Source organism: Schistosoma haematobium, chromosome 6, assembly GCF_000699445.3.
Source record: "Schistosoma haematobium chromosome 6, whole genome shotgun sequence".
Taxonomy (NCBI): domain Eukaryota; kingdom Metazoa; phylum Platyhelminthes; class Trematoda; order Strigeidida; family Schistosomatidae; genus Schistosoma; species Schistosoma haematobium.
The window spans coordinates 5069392-5091794 of NC_067201.1; the positions used below are offsets into that span (position 1 = coordinate 5069392).

Sequence of the window (22403 nt, forward strand, 5' to 3'; positions counted from 1 at the left end):
TCAAAACCATCCAGCTTAGAGAACAAAACTCCATCGAAATCATCCAATTGAGCTACAAATTTTCTCTAATTAATTTATTCCGATACTTTTAAGTTAATAGTAAATAGAAAGAAAATATTACAAAACATTTATTGAGTTAAACAGTAATGTGTATCATGAAATTAAACATGAATCACAGATACTATTAGCCACTCTCTCTCTTCATCGAGTAATATAATATATTAATCGGAGTAAACAATAACCAATTCATTCCAAAGATCATATTACATAAAATAGAACAACTGTTGTACATGTTCTTTTCTTTCGGATCATTACACACACACACACACACACTAATATCAGTACATTATTTATAATCGAGGTAGTAAAAGATAACCAAATAAACAGGATTACATAATTAATAAGAGGAATGGAAAGAGATCAAACATTTATTTTTTCAGAGGAAATAGACCATGTTTAATTCAAATCATTAAAACGAACAACTGTATGTACGTATGTACTGTATATACAAACCTTGTCCTGTTCCAGTTTTAATGTTTAAAGAAGTGAATAGTAGATAACAACAAAGAATTTAAGGTATATGTATGTGTTTTACAAAGAAAGACAAATATCTGGCAATTGCATTTTTTCTTAAAAAAAACTTTTTGTAGTTTAACCTAAACGACCACCCCCACCACCACCAAACGGTCCAAGACCACCGCCAGCTTGTAATTGACGCATCATATTTTGTAGACCGGCCATACCGCCCATTTGTTGTAGGATACGTGGATCAAGTACTTTTGCCATTGATTGATTTAATTTTGCCATTTGACCTGCACTGACGGATCGTGAAGCCGCAGCCATTTCAGCTAAGCTTGGTGTATTCCCACTACCTCCTGCTCCGCCCCCAACTCCACCAGGACCACCACCTAATCCACCCATAGCTCCACCTTTTGATCCAGTTTGAAATAGTCCTTTGATACCACCCATTTTTTTGACAACCATATAAAATTTGTTATGTTGAGTTAATAGAAGTTTTACTTCGGCTTGACTAACACCTGCCCCACGAGCAACTCGTAATGTTCGTCCAGGTTGTCGATTAAATAAACGTCCTCCTTCATCCGAGTCTAACTCATAATCATTCATACTATCCATAATTGTCATAAGACGTTTTAAACGTCGATGACTTTCCTTTCATAGATAAAAAAGAATCATATGGAAAATAATGTTTGGTTAAATTACTACAGAAGATAATACACAGAGGACAAATAAAATTCATAATATTGACAGGTCATTTGATTATTGCAAATTCACAAAGATGAGAAAAACGATATTTACTTTGACTCGCTACAGTTGGTGAATTTAATACAAATATTCTGCAAAATAAGCTGTTTCATGTACATTACACATAAACTGTGGTTATATTAACCACATGTAGTGAACGAGAACTCAGGTGGGTAAAAAACCACACAGTAGCTTAGTAAAATATGAAAATCATACACTAAATACATCATTTACACATCTTCTTTCTGTTATCTTTTACACACTTCATTACTTTCCTTATTCTGTTGTTATTTCGATTGCTCACCAATTTCCTTCCTGTTCTCCTCATTGTAATCTTCTGCTGACAGGCATTCACCTTCCCTGCTGCTGCTATATATTATTTATATCTGTCAGCATAAGTAGCATACACCACACATATATCTAGTAGTACATATGAATTATTGTATGAAATCAAACAAAATGGCTTCAGAGTACTCACCAATTCACAGTTTTTTATATCTAATCTATTATCTACCATCGTGGTAGATTGAAAATAACAAGACAAATCCGACGAATTATACTTCAGTTTAAACATTACGAAACTAATTCATAATCGATGAGATTTAACGACATCTTAACGACACTGAATTAATATTGATTCATTTCGACAGTTGTTCTGGAATTCCAAGAAGGAGTTACCGAATACTATCAGCGAAGTTATTGACATAAATCTAGAAAATTATTACGGCTTATATCTTAATTTATTTTTTTATTTATTTAACACAGATATTGATACAAGGATGCACCAAATACATATGCACTACTCAAATCTCATTCGATATGTGTGAGGGCTGTGATACTCCCCGGGTGCCCTAACCGAAGCAGGTGGTTATCTTAGAGGGCCACTCCCCGAGCCTTCGACCTAAAGGTCTGATCCACAAGGCAAGGGAGCATCGTAAGGAGGTGCAGTCCGATGGTAGCCGGTGACCAACAATTGGTTCATACGCCATTTGTTCCCGCAGGATACTGGAACCCATGTGCACCATTGGTTTGGAGTCCCGTTAAAGCGCCGGACATTCGCTTTTTGTCCTCTCATTTTCGTAAACAACACCCCCACCACGAGAAACCAGTAAGTAGGACTTCCCTGCCAGTGGTTGTATGCATGTGGCCATGTGAGAGCATTTCGAGAGGGAGAGCGGACTCTCCCCACTCTCGGCCGTACCAGGGCATTTGGTGGCTTATCTTAATGGAAAAAAACTGTTTAAAAAAGAATAGACTACAGTAAGTAGTGGCTTGTATTTTCCAGTCACATATGATAAAAATATTAGACAATGTATATACAGAATATAAACTACAAAATTAGAAACCATGTGCATGTGTCACTGTTTGTAATGAATCAACTATGAATTGATGATGAACCAGTAGTATAGTGTAAGAGATAAATCTTATTGTATAAATATTCACATAGACTAACAATAATAGTGTTTTTTTAACGATAAATAAAACTAGAGGCTCATATCAATCTTGTAGACGGTGATTTACCTAACTTAGTTGAAGTCGTTAGTTTTAATGGTTAGGCTACACAACTTTCAATTGTTAGGTATAAATTTCAATTCCAATTCTAGCTACATTGAACTAAGCGATGAATAGAAAATGATTGAAACAAAAACAAATCGCAACTATTTAGTTGACTGGTCAGTGTGAAGTAGAAATTTTCCTTCCCCAGATTTTGATTTATCCTGCCAAGTGAGTAGAACAACCTTACTAAACGATCTTTTTCTGTTGTTGAACCAGTTAGTATAAAATATTTAGTCTTTGTCTCACCTTAATTTTATACTGTTTAAAGTGATATATATATATATATATATATATATATATATATATATATATATATATATATATATCGAGTCCTCCTCACAGGCTAGGCACTATCTTCTGATATTCCATAGCTCAGTAAAATATAAGTTTTTTAAGTTACCAATCATACTTGCCGTCAATCTGAATTCTTCATGTTCCTTTTTTTTCTCTTTCCAAATTTATTTCACCGGATTGTACTCCTTGAATAACATCTTCAAAGCCTAATCTTTCCGATTACTGCTTAAACTTTTACTACCTCTATCTCTATGTGATTTGAATCGACAATTGTATCTCTGTGCTAATGTGGTATGGCAACTCGGACTGATGTACGTATGTACGAAGTTCTACATTGTTGCTGACTGACCGACTGACTTGCCGTCAATCAAAATATAACTAGTGTAAATCCATTCGGATTATTCTGTTAAAATTCACTTATTTATATTAGTGGCCAAGTAGAAATATCAGTCGTCAAAGTTAAGTGGATGAAATCTTGGCTATATATATATTCATATTTAGCCTTAACAAATCTTACAATTAGAAAAAAGAACAATAAAGTTAACAAACATACGAAGAGAAATAATATCGAATACAATAAGACGAGTAAACACGAGACAAATGTATAGAAAGGAATAAATGACAATGAAAAGATTGGAATAAAGCTATAAATGAATGTGATTGTGACCGATTGTTTACAACTATTTCATCCAGCATTTTCAAGTATATTGAGGAATTCCTAAAAAGCATAGATGTATACACTTTTTTTCTTCCCCTAAACCGTAAGATTACTTTATACTTTTCTTTGTACGAACTAATTCTTTATAGGTAATCTTTCTTTTATATATTACTACCATTAAAGTAACTACTTCTATGAGTACAGTAAGTCAGTCAGTAACAACGTAGAACTTCGTACGTACGTACATCAGTTCGGGTTGCCATACCACATTAGCACAGAGATGCAGTTGTCGAATCAAATTCCGTAGTGGTAGACATAGTAAGAGTATAAGCAGTAATCGGGAAGATTAGGGTTCGGAGATGTTATTTAAAAAGTATAATACAGTGAAATAAATTTGGAAAGAAAATAAGGGACATTAAGAATTCAGAAGATTAGAATTTGGGAGAACACAAAGAGTGGATGCACTTGCGCCATTGCAAACGATTTCGAGCCATCTCATTCAGAGTCTCTATCCATCGTTTGGTATCATCTCGCGGTCCCCAACCAGGTAGTCTACACCTACTAACATGACTCAGTCTACTTGTCAGTGACTTCATGGACTTGCGCCATGTTTTGGTCTGGCCGCCCCTAGCTTTCTTTCAACCTACGAATATCCTCTACTCTTACCGGCTTCTGTGAGTTCAGTAATTATCATGTTGTGCTAATGAGGTGTGGTAACTTGGACCGATATATGTGCCTGATCGTATATTGTAGCCGATTGAATGAAAAGATACATTTAATTACTAAACTGAATAACAAGTTGAACAAATATTATGAATTAGTGTTTTAGTTACCACTAATTCATCTACAATACAACTAATGTTGTACACTAGAATTGATGTACAGAACATGAATGAAATAATTTAGTTGTTTATAAAAGCTGATAATATAACCAATTTATATAAAATATAAAGTTGTGATTCTCTTTGAAGGGTATTCAGATATGTTAATCTTTGACAAAAAAAGCAATTTGATGGAAATCCAAGTTAATGTTATAAATAATTACAATGTGATTCAATCAAATCAACATCGCGATAACATTCAAACAAAACATGGGTCTAAGGTATTCTATCAATTATCTCTAACCACCACTTTACATCTATATCTTAAAAGATAATGTACACAATGCCCAATCATTTACACCAAGTGGCAACATCACAACTTGATTGTTAAAATTCGATCGGCACTAAAGAAGGATTTAACACACATGGGATTCGTCACCCCTTCAGTGATCGATCAATTGTAAATAAATGTTAGTCCTACAGGAGGTCAGTCGTTATCTCAATAGCTCAGTGGTAAGATCATTGACTTTGGCACTGGGCAACACGGATTTGAATCCGCCAAGGAGTATCAGTTCCTTCAAGGTTACAAGTACATCTTGTTCACGATTACTAAATATCACGAAACTTAGGTCAAGCAAAGTTTCCTGTCAACTCCCTCCAACTACCACCTTAGAAGAAAAAAAACAACATTAAAATATAAGAAATTAATTACTTATTTTTAAAAAGAAAAAAAACTGTAACAACTACTTACTTGATCATTAGCAAGTAAATCTTGTCCAAGACCGGGTATAGCTGATAGAACTTGTGAAAATGAACCAATTTTTAAGATATTTTGAAATTGTTCATACATATTACGTAAAGTGAATACACCTTGTTTTAATTTTTTCACTAATTCTTCATTCTCATCTAATTTTAATTCTGTAACCTACGTTAAAATAGTAAAATGGTAATATATATATTTTAAATTTAGCACTATGTAAATGTAAAATTAGATTTACCACAGAGACTAATACTTAAAATAGCATACAATATAACCATAAAATAACCACTTATATCAGTCAGTTACAACGTAGGACCAGGTACATATATACATCGGTTCAAGTTGCCACACTTCATTAATACAACAAGATGAACACCAAATTCATACAAGTACTTACTTCAATGGTAGTAACATATAAAAGAAGGATTGCATATGACGATATAGTACAGGAAGAAAGAATTAGTTGGTAGAAAGAAAGATATAAAACGGTCTTAGTCTCATAGTTTAAGAGAATACAGAGAATGTATACACCGACGCCATTGTGATTGATTCTGAGCTATGTCACCCACAGTCTACAACCATTGGTTACGATAGTCATGCGGACCCCAACCAAGTAGTCTGTATCTGCATTGCAGTGAACAACAACTCAGGTGGGCAAAAAACCACACAGTAGCTTAGTAAAATATGAAAATCAAAATAGATCCAGTCTGGGTATGAATAAAACATTAAAAAAAGGAAAATTAAAACTATATATTCATACAAGTCAAAAATAACCAATAAACTATTGTCGTGAACGAACATTCAGTTGAGGAGAACTAATTTATTGTTCAATGCAAAATGACAATGTCTTCGTAAAATATGAAAACTACACATCTTCCATTAATTTTCCTTTACATGTTTCATGATTCTTTCACTTCCGTTAGGATTAGTTACTTTCTGTTCTCTTCAAGTGAATATTCTTGATCATCTGGTATGCATTCAACAGCGAGACTATAATTTATGGACGAACCAATCAGATTTAGGATAACAGATTTTGAATTTTGGAGCCCAATTAATTCATTCATTTGGTTAAATAGAGTTTTGGCATTATATAGCCGATGTCAGTTCAGGATGAAAATTTTATATCTAATTCCTAACCCTAAATATCAACTGTAAATATTAATCCTAATTCTCCATATTGGTTTATAACCCTCATTTAGCTGTAGTATGTAGGTGGACATTCTCAAGGTCTTTTTGGTGTTGCTTAAAGTTTGTCCATAAATGATAGTCTCACTACATTCCACTTTAAAATGATGCTACATACTACTTATATCTGTCAAAACAAGTAGCATACATTACACTATGAACTTGTACAAAACCAAGTACTCGTGATATTGAACATCGAATTCATTATATTGAACTTATTACATTGTTACACGACATGAATATTCATGAAAAACAAAAGGTGATTTACTAAATGTAAATTCGCATTTACAAGAAGAAAAAAACCCACGATGAGTGATTCATGAATCAGTTAATGTAGTAAAGATATGATGTTCATATCATTTATTAAATTGAATTATGTTTTAATGGCTCGTGTATTTAACTTTAATTAGATCATATGATTGATTATCATTAAAATATACATAGTGTTTATTCTCTGATATTTCATCGACTTAATCCGTTATAGTGTATAAAGGAATTAAATAAGCCAAATAAGAGGATAGATGATGAATATGTATATTTCATGCACTCATTGAGTTGAACAGGTAATCAGGGTGACGAAGCGAAGGAAGCGAAATGACGCACGGTGAAGAAGGCGTGTAAGCCAACTCCATTTAATCAAGTGTTAATCAATATTTATAGCCAGATAAAAATAAGCGATGAATAGAATAAGTGTACATACATCTACATATATGGCAGCTTAATGTTCAGTTAAACCTTATTTTGCTTAATTTTTTCTTATTTATTTAATCAAGTAAACATTGGTACAAGGAGGCACTAAATAGATATGTGCACCACTTCGTCATTCGATTTATGTGTGGGCCGGAATACTACCCGGCAATCAAACTGAAACTGATGGTCTTCTTTGAAGAGCCACACCCCGAGCCTTTGATATTGAGCTCTAATACACAACGCAGTGGATCAACCTTAGGAGATCCAGTCTCATGGTAGTCAATGACCAACAACTGGTTCATAAGCCATTTGTTCCCTCAGCATCCTGAAGCCTATGTGCACCAATGGTTTGGAATCAGGGTTTTCCAATCCGCTCAAGTGGATTCTCTATATCTACCAACCCGGTTAGAGATCCTGATGTTTGCCTTCCATCCTCTCAATTTCATAAACAACAACCCACCACAGGAAGGCAGTGAGTAGGACTTCCTTGGTGGTGGTTGCATACGCGCGGCTATTTGAGAACATTTCGAGAGGAAGAGTGGACCCACCTCACCCTCGACCGTACCAGGGAATTCGGGAGTTGATTCATTCTAGGTAGCTGGATAATATATCCTAAGTTTTCCTACACAAAATATTTGGCATAAAAACAAGGACATGGACCTACACACTTGTTTGCTGAGTGAACCTAACTGAACTAAAGTAAATACGATCTGAACTATGGAGAGAAATATAACATTAAAGGTTATTTGTAATTCATGTACAAGATGCTAAAATTGGTTTATTTAAATTAATATAAACAAAACTAGAAAATCATATTCATTTCCTTTTCCTTAATATGGAAATGGTCCTTAAAAATAGATCTAATCAAAGGGTATGTACCTGCTTATATCATAAAATGTTTTTTTCTGTAACTGATAAAACATCACTGAAATAATGATATAAGTAGAAGTATAGAAAGTTGAATGAATCAAGTCAATCAATTAGTTGGTTAGAAACAATGTGGAATCTGAAAAAAATGTGCATCAGGAAAAGTTACCACATTATATTAAAATGGCTAGATGAAATTAACAACATGACTAGCAGACGAATCGAAGTACAAATTGCTTCTATGATTGTGAAGAAAAAGAATATGCCCGAAAGGAAATTGAATTCTGAGTATAAGAATCATCAGATAATGATCACTCTTAAAATATTGATGATAAACAATGAATCCACTTGGCCAATTGAAAATGACTTTAAGTCATGTTACTTAAGGTCTCTAGTCACTAATAACGCTTATAGAGAACAATCAAATCAGATGTCTATATACAGCTCATTCTAACAGTCGATAACTTTCATAGAGTGATACAGCACAGTTTGATTTTGGTAGCTACTAAGTTTCTCCAAAATCACTCTTATACCATCCAGTATTACGTACTGAGGTAGGTGGTGACTGGAGCAACATAGCACATGTCTCAAACACTTCAGTCGATGAAAATCCACAATCTCATCGACCAATATACAATTCTTATCTAGTATTCCAAGTATAACCTCAGCATTCCTTAGTCAATTGTTTCACCAAACATGAACAATGCTTCAATAAAACAACTAAAATTAAATAAATTCCACATGTATTTGTATGTCTAGACAGCACATTTGAAAACAACATAAAGAAAATTAATGATATCATTAACTAACTTTAATTATATAGAATAATACTTACACGTTCCACTAAACCTTCTAAGTCACCTAAACCTAATAATTTTTGTACAAATGGTTGAACTCGAAATTGTTCAAAATCTTCTACATGTTCACCAGTTCCAATAAATGTAATCGGACTGTGTGTAGCTGCAACTGCGCTTAAGGCGCCACCACCTTAGGAAAAAAATTGAAAAATTTCGAAAACAGAGATAAATACGTGTAAATATATCACTTAAATGAAGCTTTTTATTATAGTGTCAATGTAGATTAACTAACGAAAGTAAAAGAATCTTGCAAAGTTACACATTCCATACAACAATCTCATCCAAGGCACTATACCAAGATTAGCATCAATAAGAAAGACTCGGAGGTCTTTAAAATTAATAAGTTCAGAAGTAAATAGTTCCAGTTGTATTATGTATTGGTTATAATTTGTTTGACGTTGAGAATGTGAACTAGTAAAGATATGTATACATCAGGTCTGCATGACTATCGTAACTAGTGGTTGGAGACTGAGTGGCAAGGCCCAGAACCGATAATAATGGCGTTGGTGTATGCACTTTTTGTCTTTCCTTAATCTATTAGATTAAAATTACTTTATAGCTTTCTTTCTACGAACCAATTCTTTCTCCCTGCATCATATTCCTATATACATATGACTATCATTGAAGTAACTACTTCTGTAAATTTGGTGTTCATCTTGTTATTTTAATGAGGTATAGCAACTTAGACCGATGCGTATATGTGCATGGTCCTATGTTACAGAAGATTTACTCACTGATATACATCGGGACAGTAGGGAAAACTATTATGATTATGTATTTTATAAACTATCATTTGGTACTTACGTCAATTCGCCTAACTTTTTAGGTGATGAAATGAGCAACAGCGGAGTCTAGCTAGTCTTCCAATAATAGACAAAAAGACATTTGACAAAAACAAAATGTACATAACAAAAAATGTAACAATTAATTAAAGCTTTAACCAGTGAGTTATTGAATAATCAATATGAAACTGTCTCCTACATTCTAATGAATAATGATCATATTATAATTTTATCTAAACATATGCAATAATATTTGACTGACCTTTTGCATGACCATCAAGTTTTGTTACAATAACTGATGATACATCAACCTTTGCTTTGAATGCACTAGCTTGAGCTTCACAAGCTTGACCTATAGAAGCATCTAAGACGTAGATAACATGATCTGGTTCAATAGCATTTGAAACCTAAGAATATAAATAAGATGCATTATATAATCATAATTTATATTACATCTAAAAAATAAAAGTTTCAACATGTTTCTAGAACTGTACAATCCCCAAATATAACTTATTAGGAAGAGGATCAATACCTCGGTTTAAAGTGAATGAACGTAAGTTTGTAGAGTCGGTTACTATATTAAGCCCATATAACTTATTCCATCTTCTGGACAGGCCAATTTATCCATTCTTTTTGAGTCACATTTTAACCTAGTTAACTATTCACTTATCAACCCTGAGTGTTTTTATATGAGTGTAGATGTGTGTACACTTCTTATTCTATTCACCACATGTTGGTAGTTTATTGTTGTGTGACTATAAATATTGATTAACACTTGATTAAATGGAGTTGGCTTACACGCCTTCTCCACTGTGCGTCATTTCGCTTCACTCGTCTATTTGCTTCGTTCCTCTGATTGTCTGTCCAGATCAATGATTGTACAAAATATACGTATTCAAAATCCTTTGTCGTATTTGCCTTATTTTGATTCCTTTATTCACTAACGCGAGTTAAGTATATAATTATATACGAGGATAGGTGACATATATATTTCGATAGCAAACATTCAATAGCGATCAACACATGATCTAATTGGAGTCAGATCCCGGGTCACTAAAAATCTAACTTTCAACACAATATCATGACATTACATTATGAACTTTCAATGTATTTTACTACGATTTGCACAGAAATATATAGTCAGAACAGGTTACACTTTTCTAGTCAGATATTCTGGATACTGGTCATATTAATTTGCAGCTTAGCTGAACAGTAAAGGGATAAATAATCGTAATACATTAAGTATAATGATTTCTCTGGGGCATAATCAATTTTCTTAATCATTATATGCAAAGATAAATAAAAACCTACTTATTCCATTGAACGACTTCAGTTATGGAAATGGAATCCAGCATTAGCTGCAGGCAAATTCAAATTAAGTCCATCAAATCACTTTGATTACAATGAAAAATCATTACTATTATTTTTCTTGACCTTTATTTAAGTTTTAAATATTTCTATATTTCGAAGCGCATTACAATGTATAGACAGACTTATCATCTTAAACTGTGAGTTGTTTCTAGTTGTCAATCCTTTTAGAAAATGTATATCTTACCTTAATACATTACAGTATACCATGAGCTATGGTTAAGACACTTAAATTCTAACGACTGAATAACGGGATTGCCCAAGTAGCGCTGGAAAACTGTGTAGCATTATTATTCATCAAGCGATTAGTCTAGCCTGTTGCTCATGGAAGCAAGTTTCCTTTGCCATCAGTGACAATCTTAACTATCTACTAAATGGTGGATATTATTGTGCAGCAATGCAATTTGTAGCAACCTACAATCAGTGACAGTTGAAAATAAGTCCAGGTTGCATGTATTTGATCATAAGCTCCATCACCACACTAATTACGTGCCAGAAACACTGAATGTAAAGCATTGACAAAAATCACGAACAAATTTATGAACCCCTTCTATCTAAGGCAATGGAGACACCTAACATGCATGTAGAACTATCGTCCACCTTAACTAGTGATGCCTGCCGAAGAACGGTTGCGTTGAGGAAACAGAGTAAGATCAGTCATAGGTTTAGTCCATAAGGTCATTGACTGTGTTGCGTAAATCATGAAGAAAATCTCTCCTGGAAGAAAATCCTAAACAATCGTTGAAAGCTCTAGGTTACATAGAGGTAAAGTCAGCTACAATGGTAAATATGCATTCACGCCTCGCCTCTCCTAAACCTCTAACGTTTTACTGACAGGTATTATTTTTTATTCTGAAACCATCATCCTGTTAAATTTGATCTACAATGCTTTTAATCGAATAAACTAGAATCTTTATACCAGACATTTACAATAATCTAACATTCTGTGACCCATTAACAATTGAAGAAATCAGCACGGCCGTCAGACAAATCAAGAGTGGCAAAGCAGCAGGACCAGAAAACATTCCAGCAGAGGCACTGAAAGCAGACGCAGCGGTAACTCCAAGGATGCTCCACATTCTCTCCCATAAGACTTGGGATGAGGAACAAGTACCAACAGACTGGAAAGAAGGACTTCTGATCAAAATACCGGAGAAAGGCGATCTCAGCAAGTGTGATAACTACAGAGGCATCACTCTTCTCTCAATACCGGGAAAAGTCTTCAACAGGGTACTGTTAAACAGGATGAAGGACTGCGTAGACGCCCAACTTCGAGACCAACAGGCAGGATCCCGTAAGGATAGATCGTGTACAGACCAAATCGCAACACTACGGATCATTGTGGAACAATCAATTGAATGGAATTCATCACTCTACATCTTCATTGACTACGAAAAAGCATTTGATAGCGTGGACAGAACAACACTATGGAAGCTTCTTCGACACTACGGCGTGCCTCAGAAGATAATCATCATCATAAATAATTCCTGTGATGGATTAAACTGCAAAATCATGCATGGAGGACAGTTGACAAAGTCGTTCGAAGTAAAGACCAGTGTCAGGCAAGGTTGCTTACTCTCACCCTTTCTCTTTCTCCTGGTGATCGACTGGATCATCAACATCTGAAGGGAAGCACGGGATACAGTGGACATCCAGGATGCAGTTGGACGATCTAGACTTCGCAGATGATCTGGCTGTTCTATTCCACACGCAACAACAAATGCAGGAGAAGACGACCGGTGTAGCAGCAGCCTCAACAGAACTAGGTCTCAATATACACAAAGAGAAAAGCAGGATTCTCCGATACAACACAACATGCACCAATACAATCACAATTGACGGAGAAGATTTGGAAGATATAAAACCTTTACATATGTGGGCAGCATCATTGATGAACACGGTGGATCTGATGAAGATGTGAAGGCGCGGATCGGAAAAGCAAGAGCAGCATGTCTACAACTGAAGAACATCTGGATATCAAAACAACTGTCAACCAACACCAAGGTCAGGATTTTCAATACAAATGTCAAGATAGTTCTATTTTATGGAGCGGAAACCTGGAGAACTACGAAAGCCATCATCCAGAAGATACAGGTGTTTATTAACAGTTGTCTATGCAAAATACTTAGGATCCGTTGGCCGGACACTATTAGCAACAACCTACTGTGGGAGAGAACAAACCAGATCCCAGCGGAGGAAAAAATCAGGAAGAAGCTCCGGAAGTGGATAGAACACACATTGAGGAAAGCACCCAACTTTGTCACAAGGCAAGCCCTCACATGGAATCCTCAAGGCCAAAGGAAAAGAGAAAGACCATGGAACACATGACGTCGGGAAATGGAGATAGACATGAGAAAAATGAACAAGAATTGTATAGAACTAGGAAAGAAGGCCCAGGACAGAGTGGGTTGGAGAATGCTGGTCGGCGGCCTATGCTCCATTAAGAGTAACAAGCCTAAGCAAGTAAAATTTTGTGAAAACCAGAGTAAAAAAAGGTTGTGAAGATGGAGGCAGTTCAGTTATTAAAACGTAAATTAAGATATTCGTAGTAATGAAGAAAACAGGACAACTCACTTGAAGCATTTCCTCAAACAATGAATCTTCTTGTCTGTGTCGACCACTAGTATCTACAATGATGATTTCAAACTTCTCTTCTACAAATTTCTGTACACCATCTCGTGCAATCACGACTGGGTCAGTTTCGGTGTAAGAACCGTAAAAGGGAATTCGTGCTTTTGTAGCATTTTGTTTTAACTGGTCGAAAGCACCAGCACGGAATGTATCCGCGCATATCATACAAGTTTTCCATCCTTTTCTTTGATAAAAGTAAGCCAATTTAGTAGCAGTAGTTGTTTTACCGCAACCTTGAAGACCAACTAACATAATTACATTCGAAGAACCTCTTGCAGGTTGCCAAGCTTTGACTTGTGGATCGACCAAATGAACTAGCTCTTTGAACACAGCAGATTGAATGATTTTTCGCTTATTCAACCCAGCTGCCATTTCATCAAAATCAATGACAGCACGGACATTTTCACGCAATTGTTTGACAAGTCTAATGTTTACATCGGCTTCAATTAAAGCTGTACATATTTCTTTTAGTAAGCTATTTAGAACATCCTCATTGATAATAGTTGCATTGCCTAGAGATCGAAGAGCATTAGTTATTTTCCTCCCCAATTCTGCTAAAACCATTTTTAGGCCTGAAATGGAGAAAAAGATAGGATTTCTTAAAAGTCAAGTTTTCCCAAAATCACGTTTTTTATGTAATGAACTTTTGTGTACCCCAAATGCCCTGGTACGGTCGAGGGTGAGGAGGGTCCACTCTTCCTCTCGAAATGTTCTCAAATGGCCACGTGTATGCAACCACTACCAAGGAATTCCTACTCACTGCCTTCCTGTGGTGGGTTGTTGTTTATGAAATTGAGAGGATAGAAGGCAAACATCCAGAGCTCTAACCGGGTTGGTGGATATAGAGGATCCACTTGGGCGGATTGGAAAACCCTGATTCCAAACCATTGGTGCACATAGGCTTCAGGATGCTGAGGGAACAAATGGCTTATGAACCAGTTGTTGGTCATCGACTACCATGAGACTGGATCTCCTAAGGTTGATCCACTGCGTTGTGTATTAGAGCTCAATGTCCAAGGCTTGAAGGTGTGGCCCCCTAAGATCATCTGCTTCAGTTTGAGCGCTGGGTGGTATTCCGGCCCACACACAAACCAAGTGATTACGACTGAAAAAATTATTCTTGCTTCGATTCGCACTCAGAAAAATCACATTCACAACCACTTCACAACATTCGTTTTCTTTTTTTTTTATACTACGTCGCTTATCTACTGCCTTTTGTTTTCATTTTGTGTATTCTCTTATTTTTCAACCTATACAGAACCTTGCCTACGATGGAAACCCTGACCTATCTAAACGATCTCAAGTCACTGACTGGTCGAAAGTTGAATGCTACCACCGACTACGAATACTGAAAGCCTTTCTGAAACCACATGTACCATTCAAATAGGCTTCCTTCAGCGTTCGCATACTAATAAAGATAGGACAGCAGATAGGGTTGGCTCTGTCTTTAGAAAGTTTTAATATCGACATCTCTTGTCTATCTGAGACCCGTATTCAAGACCCTAGTGAAGTACTACAAATTCGCTTTCCATTTGTCGCTTCGAAAGGCTTGTTTCACATGCGTTTATCTGGAGACCCTGTGGCATCTCCCTCTCGTTTTGCTGGCTTTAGTGCCGCACTAAGCGCTAGGGTTGAGACAACACTGGTCGATTGGACAGTCGGTTATGTGCTGTTAGACCGGAAAGCTCCATCCAAGTGTAAAGAAATCGATGTGAGAAATGATGTCTTCGTCATCTCCTCCTACGCTCCAACAGATTGCAGCCGAGATGCGATTGAAGACGGGCCCTACCACCAGTTAAGTGTTCTACAGAAAATGGGTTCGACAGATATTGTAGTGCTAGATGGAGACTTGAATGCACAGATCGGGCGTTTAAGCACAGAAGAGAGTCGTGTAGGTGGCCAATGGGGACTTGTTTGTCTCAGGTCAGATAACGGTGACCGTCGATTACAACTTTGTGCAGAATACCTGTTTTTGGTTAACACTAGCTTTTAGCACTGTCGTCCTTGATGTGTTAGCTGGAGTCCTTCCTCTGCATCTTAAGCCTGGACTCAGATTGATCACATCGCAACCAACTACCGCCGGTATGTGGAGTGCTTATCTGAACTCTGATGATGCCATTGTTTGCGCTAATCTTATCTCATGTTTCAGTGGTCAATAAATTCATAGCCAAAAAGGAATCGATGTCAGCAAATTGGTTGTAGCTTCTGTTTCAACTAAATATCAAACCAAGTTCAAAGCTAACTATCAACCCACCGAAAAGTATAGATGAGCATTGAGTGCAACTTTATGACGCCATGAAAATGATTAGTAAAGCCGCCTGCGGAATCGCAAAATGTTCCGCTTATAGGCACTGGATTTCTGCAAGCCCCTTACAACTCGTCAAAGCACGTTAGGCTACTCCGGGTGACCACGAGTTTTACTATAAACGGAGACTGTTATGTAATGAAATAAGGCAAGGCTTGCGTAAGGACCGAGAAGCCTGGTGGTCGGAACGTTCCAGTAAGTTGGGAGTAGCAGCTGCATCTGGTAACTGCTGGAAGCTCTTTTAACTCATCCGAGTCACCGGCAGCAAGAAGTCTGTTGTGAGCGAAACAATCTGTGAGGATGAAAGGATGCCAATCACTAACATTTACCGAGGTCTTAGACGATGGGCAGTTTTTCGAGGAGCAGTTCAACTGGCCTACGATTAAGACGGCATCGATCAGACTATCCTTTCCTCCACGATCCGTGAAGACTGATCTTTTACTTTCCTTATAAAAGTGAATTTCTGTTTGTGTTTTGCTAACTGAACTGCCTTTCACGTTAATTGTATTATGAATTTACTCATAACTTCTTTTTCATTGTTGTTCTCCTTTTTCCTATACGCACTTTACATTCTCTATCTCATCACAACCTCATTGTTATTGTGTGGCGCATATGTATTTGGTGCCTCCTATGTACTAATGTTTATGTTTAAATAAATAAATAACCTGATTTGACCCGCGCACTGAGCGATAATGAAATTACCCAATATGTACTGCTAAAAATATCCAATTTGGGAATACCTTAATTAAACATGGATAGCTATCCAAATGACACGAAAAACGATGACAAAGACATCCCAGAAATTACTAGTTATTACTAATTACGCCAGCGACTTGTTAAAAACAAATTATCATGCTTTTTTCATTGGTATAATATTGCAGAGATTTGAAATAGAGGTATGTTAGTATCCTTGGATAATATTTTATTTAGTATCTTGGAGAGCGTATGAACCCCACTCGATGAATCTGAAGTAGCGTAGCATAAAGCCAAGTACAGTAGTTACATACTTGTATTAGCGGGCTGGTTTATTTGTATTGTATCTTGCAATTGTGATGTGACTATATAGAACTAAAATCTTTCCACAAAAACACCAGCTTTTGCTGGTAAATTAAGTGTGAACGCAACCTAATACTGGAGTGAGAAGCAATTACGAATCTTAACTAACATTATACCAATTTTTGTACAAAATTAGGAAGCACATAACATTACACAGCTAATGACACTTCATGGTTTTTCAACATCTAATGGTGAAAAACATTCCGAATAAATGACTTAAAGTTTAAGATCATTGACTAACAACTCGATGAGCACACAAACGTGCTTCTTTATCCGCTGATGACATTTCGATGGATAAAATCGCCAAATCCGAAGCCAACACATTTGTCGTTACTTAATTTACAATCGCCCGATCAACACTCAATGCCATCAATTATTTTACGCAGTCTACGAGCTGAGAAAATATCCGACAGTATAGATGAGTTCAAGTCTCTAAATTGCAACGGTGTTGAAAACAGAAATATTACGACTCTAAAAAACCATGTGAACACAAAACGACGGATAAAAGAACACAAACTCGATATTGCCTTTTATTACTTCAAGTGAAACATAGAAAGCCTATCCAGATAGTGACACAGCCAATCTACTAGTGTTTATTTTGATTGATGGTATCCAGTTTTTGGCCATACCTAGTTATCACAACATTATACTCACTAAGCGACCGCAGGCGGTTTATTAGCTAAATTACACCATGCCACATAAAATGAGTTGAAATGAAAATGACGTAGGAATTTTTAGGTAAGAGGTAAGAATACCTTAAAATAGTAATTCAAATGTACATGTTCATTTAATATAGCACGTGATCTCGAAGTTTATTTTCACTGCCCTAGAGCAGAATATCTTGGCAAAATAACGCTTATCCTATCGGATGAATGTGAGTTTAACCCTAGGTAACCCACGGAATCATAAGTTCCGTTTTGAAATTTACCCGATACAACAAGCACCTTTTTATTACTTCCGAAGTGATTAGAGCTCTAAATAAAGGAGCACCCCTTATTGCGAAAAATGCATTTTCAGGTGCCGTTTGAGTCTCGGGATAAGGCTGACAGTTGCTATAGGGTCGTCAGCCTAATTAAGTCTAACCGATTTCTTTGGTGAGGGAAGATAATTCCCGGATTCTTTGATAGAGAATCAATCATTATCTTCACAACTACAAGCTGAAACGCAGACATTGATTTGAAAGCCATTTTAAACCACAGTTACAATAGTAATGCAGATATGAGCAACAACGTGCTTATGTCAGTTACCGTTCAGGTGTCATAATCATGCAAACTACTACAACTACCGTCTGAAAACAGCAAATAAGTGTTTAAGCAACCCTTTGGGTACTGAAGACAGGAAAAGCAATAAAAAGGAGTTAGTTAAACTGCTAACGTTAGAATTAAAATCGAAAATTCAGAAAACGAACGTTTGTACCGTAATGCTTACAGCTTCCGCCTTTCAAATGGTTCAAATGGTTGTGGACGGAATAGAAGAAGCTTTCGCTTAACAGACTTCCGTTTCTAGTAGCAAGGGACCACCAATACCTCCAGGCAATAACCTAGGTACGTTAATAAAAGAGGAAAAAGACATTGGTAAATCATAGTATGATACTATCCTTAATCCTTAAGAATGGATAAAGTTGCCTCTTGAAGGACTCCTGAGAAGTCGCTTGTACTAGCTCATCCGGCAGCGAATTCCAGCATTTGACAACTCTTAAGGAGTAGAAGTTGTGTCTACAGTCCGTTCTGCTATGTCGTATCTCCGATTTCTGGGTGTTACCTCTTAGGTTAGTGTTGAAACTAAGTTTAAGTAGGTGTTTAAGAGTATGTCCAGAAGTTTTAAGGATACTGAAGATGGCGCAGGTATTCAGTGTTTGACAACGCCTTATTTACCGCTACAAAACTGTAAGCAATTAGAACGTTGTAGCGTGGCGTCGGGTCGCGGTTGACTATGAACACCGCTACCAAGAAACACGTGCCAAATAAATCAGAAGGCGTAGGTTGAACGTAACCAAAGAAACCCATAAAATCTCCGAGAAGCCAAATACCAGAAGGCAATTAATGGACCAAATCGAGATATATATTTGCTGGCGATCTCGTGGTATCGAAAGGATTGGTGAGACCGACGTGATCTGGTACACCTAATTGCAACTGTGAGTCTGTTCCTTTTTGGGATTTTTATATATCATTGCCTTTTTTTGAGGATTTATTTACCGCTACAAGGTTTTGTGTCCCGTGGTTCTCAATGCCATTTTAGATTGTATGGATATTTGCTATCGCTGATTCTCGTTTATCATCGTCGACTTAAATCGCGTCATCCAATAACGGAATTAAATAAATCGAATAACGAGAATTGACCTGAGAACACATATGTTACGTACATGAAGCGAATGAAGCATAGCAAAGCAAAAATGACACGTATGGAAGATGGCTGGGAAGCCAGCTCCAATTCAAGCCGGGCATTACTCAATATTTATAGTCAGACAAAATAAAGCTACAGACATGTGATGAGTCATGGGACATGAAGTGTACACACATATACGCTCATATGAAAGCAGTCAAGGCTAATAAGCGAATAATTAACAAGGTCAAAACATGACTCAAATAGAACGAATAGAACGGAATGTCCGGAAACTAGAATAAGATATATTATGGGCTAAAACTAATGACTAACACTACAAAGGTCACCTCTAAGACACCTATACTCTGATGGGTAAAGGTTAAGTGATGGGAGGCGCTCTTCGTAAGGCTTAAATTTGAGTCCTCGAACTGATTTCATGGCTCTCCGTTGGACACGCTCCAGAGTGTCCTGATTAGTTCTTATGAACTTTCATAGTGCTGCTGCTTTTTGGACCTCAAGGTTTTCTGCTTGTATCGCGATTGCCACCTGACCTCAGTCACTTTTGTTCTTATGATGATATACCCCAGACATGCATCACACAGCTAATAAGTTTCACAGTGTCACATTCAGTAGTCAGCATTCTCCTGTCCAATCAAGAAAATATCCTTGTAATGGATTGCTACAGTCAGCTCCACATATGGATTAATATCCAGTGATTATCAACCTTTGAAACAGTATTACGCTTAAAATATGGTAACAGCATTCAAACAGTAGCAGCAAATATATTATTTTAAGGCGGTATGCAAATACGTAAGCAAAAGTTGTGGAAACACCGGCTCCGATAACAACAATTTGTGTCGATACGTGTGCACGAAAACAGGAAGTTCTGACTTCCAGATAACGAAAATGTTAAAAGAGTAATAATATGTAAATTAATTCCAAGCAATAGAGATTCAGAAGCTTAAATAGGTATGCACTGATGTGAATCCACTGAGTGAATTAAGTAAACAGCTTTTTATAATACTAGCGTGTCCTTTACATAAAAAATGAAACATGTAGAACATATATTAGTGAGGAAAGAATGTTAGTATGCTTAAGTCTGCATAACACATGATGTATGTTTTGCACCCATGCAATTATTCCAAGTTGTCTGTGTATTGATAAAGCAAGTTAAGGAATGGAAGCATAAATATGAAGATAATTTCAAACTGTCCACGCTAAGTTGTTAACCTAATAGGATTTATGCCGTCCTAGGGACCTCTTTAACTGAGAAGCCATGTCATAATTTGTTGTTTCTCCCATTATAAATCAACCATCTCCCAAAACTAATGCGTAGTATGTATGTTCTCAGGAATTTTCAGAGCTCTCGTTATATTCTTGAGTAGCACACTGTGATATGTCAGCAAATCGCGATCTAGCTATACGGGTGTAACGTGGTGTCGTGTTGGGATTAACTATGAACATCGCTACCAAGAAACACGTGCCAAATAAATCAGAAGGCGAAGGTCGAACGTAACCAAATAAATTCATAAAATCCCCGAGAAACCAAATATCAGAAGGCAGTTAATGGACCAAGTCGAGATATATTTGCTGGCGATCTCGTGGTATCGAAAGGATACCGAGATCGTGCCAGGATACAAGCTTGGTTACAGAACGTAACCGAATTCGCGCGAAGTCACAATCAAAGTGTAAGAATAAGAATGGAAGCACAATATAGTTGTCATTAGCACAGTCAAACAAAAGCACGTTAAAACAAACACTGGTACAGTTGGTTATAATAATAATTGTTTTTATTAAACCAGTCGTGTTCTCGTGATAAATGTGAGTCACTACAAGGGTATCAAGAAGTTGTGTAATACTTACGCTGCTATTTAAACATCCAGTCATAATTATAGATCATATAATATAGTCAAATTGTCAAGAATTACTTAACTAATCACTTATGAACGAGAAAACGTATTCCCGACAAATAGGAAACTTGATTCTTTATCTGGGTAGTTGATCGCTTCAGCAAGTTCAAGTCCAAATGGTTAAATACAATTGATCAACAAGGCAACTACAAAGGTATGGGGTTCTGCAGCAATAAAACACCGGACAAAATGCCATGCACAATTAAGGATGCGATCAAAACCAATAACCGCAAATAAAAATAAGTAAGAATAACTATTTGAACCAATAATAAACATTATATACGTGAATGGAAAGATTCAGAGAAATAACGTTGCATGTTAGATGAAACCCAAAAAACGTTTCACGTGAGATACATGTATGAGGGACCTCCACAAAGACACGTATTAACGATCTTGTAATAGATAACGACAGTATTGATTTGCAACAAAAAAACTGAATTTGATGGTACAAAAATGAACATAGCCAATATTCCTAATGGGACTAAATTGTATACCGGATACGGCCCACGATTTTTTACTTAGGCTACCGTTAAATGCGTGCTTACATGGAAACATTCATGATGATAAAGACAGATATAAGAACATTATTAGCATCAGCTTGCTGTACACTTCTTTCTGCCCGTAGCCCTTCTAAAGTTACTTTCTATCCTAAGCCTCGATAAAGAAAATTTGTACATGGGGTTATCAACCCCATCCCGTAGAAAAATGCCTTGCTAAAAAGTATTAGCCAGAAAGTCATTAAATCTCTGAGAGTTGGGGGATCTTCATATAGAAGAATTATGACTCCTCATGGTGAAAACCGAGATTTTTCGCAATTCATGAAATTAATCTATTTTCTGACAACCAGAGCGACAAATAACACAGGTACATGGAATGTCCATATAATTTAGTAAGCCAGGAGTATCAATCAAATAAGTATGGAGCCCTTCTTCGAGTAAGTGAAACTCATTTGATCCAAGCTGGACAGAAAATATTAGATTTGGGAGAGGTGCTGCTGCAATCAAGTCAGGAAGAATAAAATGCTTGGTACACACAAGTTACATTGATGGAATCCAAAGAATCACGAAAAGCACTTAT

General features: G+C 36.4%; 1 protein-coding gene across 1 annotated transcript; it reads right to left on the reverse strand.

The window, feature by feature from the left end:
* Positions 1 to 57: 57 nt before the first annotated feature.
* Positions 58 to 18540, reverse strand: SRP54 (Signal recognition particle). Its single transcript, XM_051216725.1, has 6 exons — positions 18511 to 18540; positions 13677 to 14305; positions 9997 to 10141; positions 8931 to 9082; positions 5345 to 5518; positions 58 to 1170 (listed from the first exon to the last, which is right to left on the reverse strand). Exons 2-6 carry the CDS (start codon positions 14103 to 14105, stop codon positions 652 to 654), a joined length of 1419 nt encoding a protein of 472 aa, XP_051065321.1. The 5' UTR covers positions 14106 to 14305; positions 18511 to 18540; the 3' UTR covers positions 58 to 651.
* Positions 18541 to 22403: the final 3863 nt, after the last annotated feature.

Bases quoted from the DNA above. Each gene is read 5' to 3' on its own strand.
- SRP54 (XM_051216725.1), bottom strand. From the start codon at position 14,105: ATGGCAGCTGGGTTGAATAAGCGAAAAATCATTCAATCTGCTGTGTTC. The intron at 5,519-8,930 runs GTAAGTATTATT...ATTTTAACGTAG, and splicing joins TAGAAGGTTTAGTGGAACGT to GTTACAGAATTAAAATTAGA. The intron at 1,171-5,344 runs GTAAGTAGTTGT...TATCTATGAAAG, and splicing joins ATTTACTTGCTAATGATCAA to GAAAGTCATCGACGTTTAAA.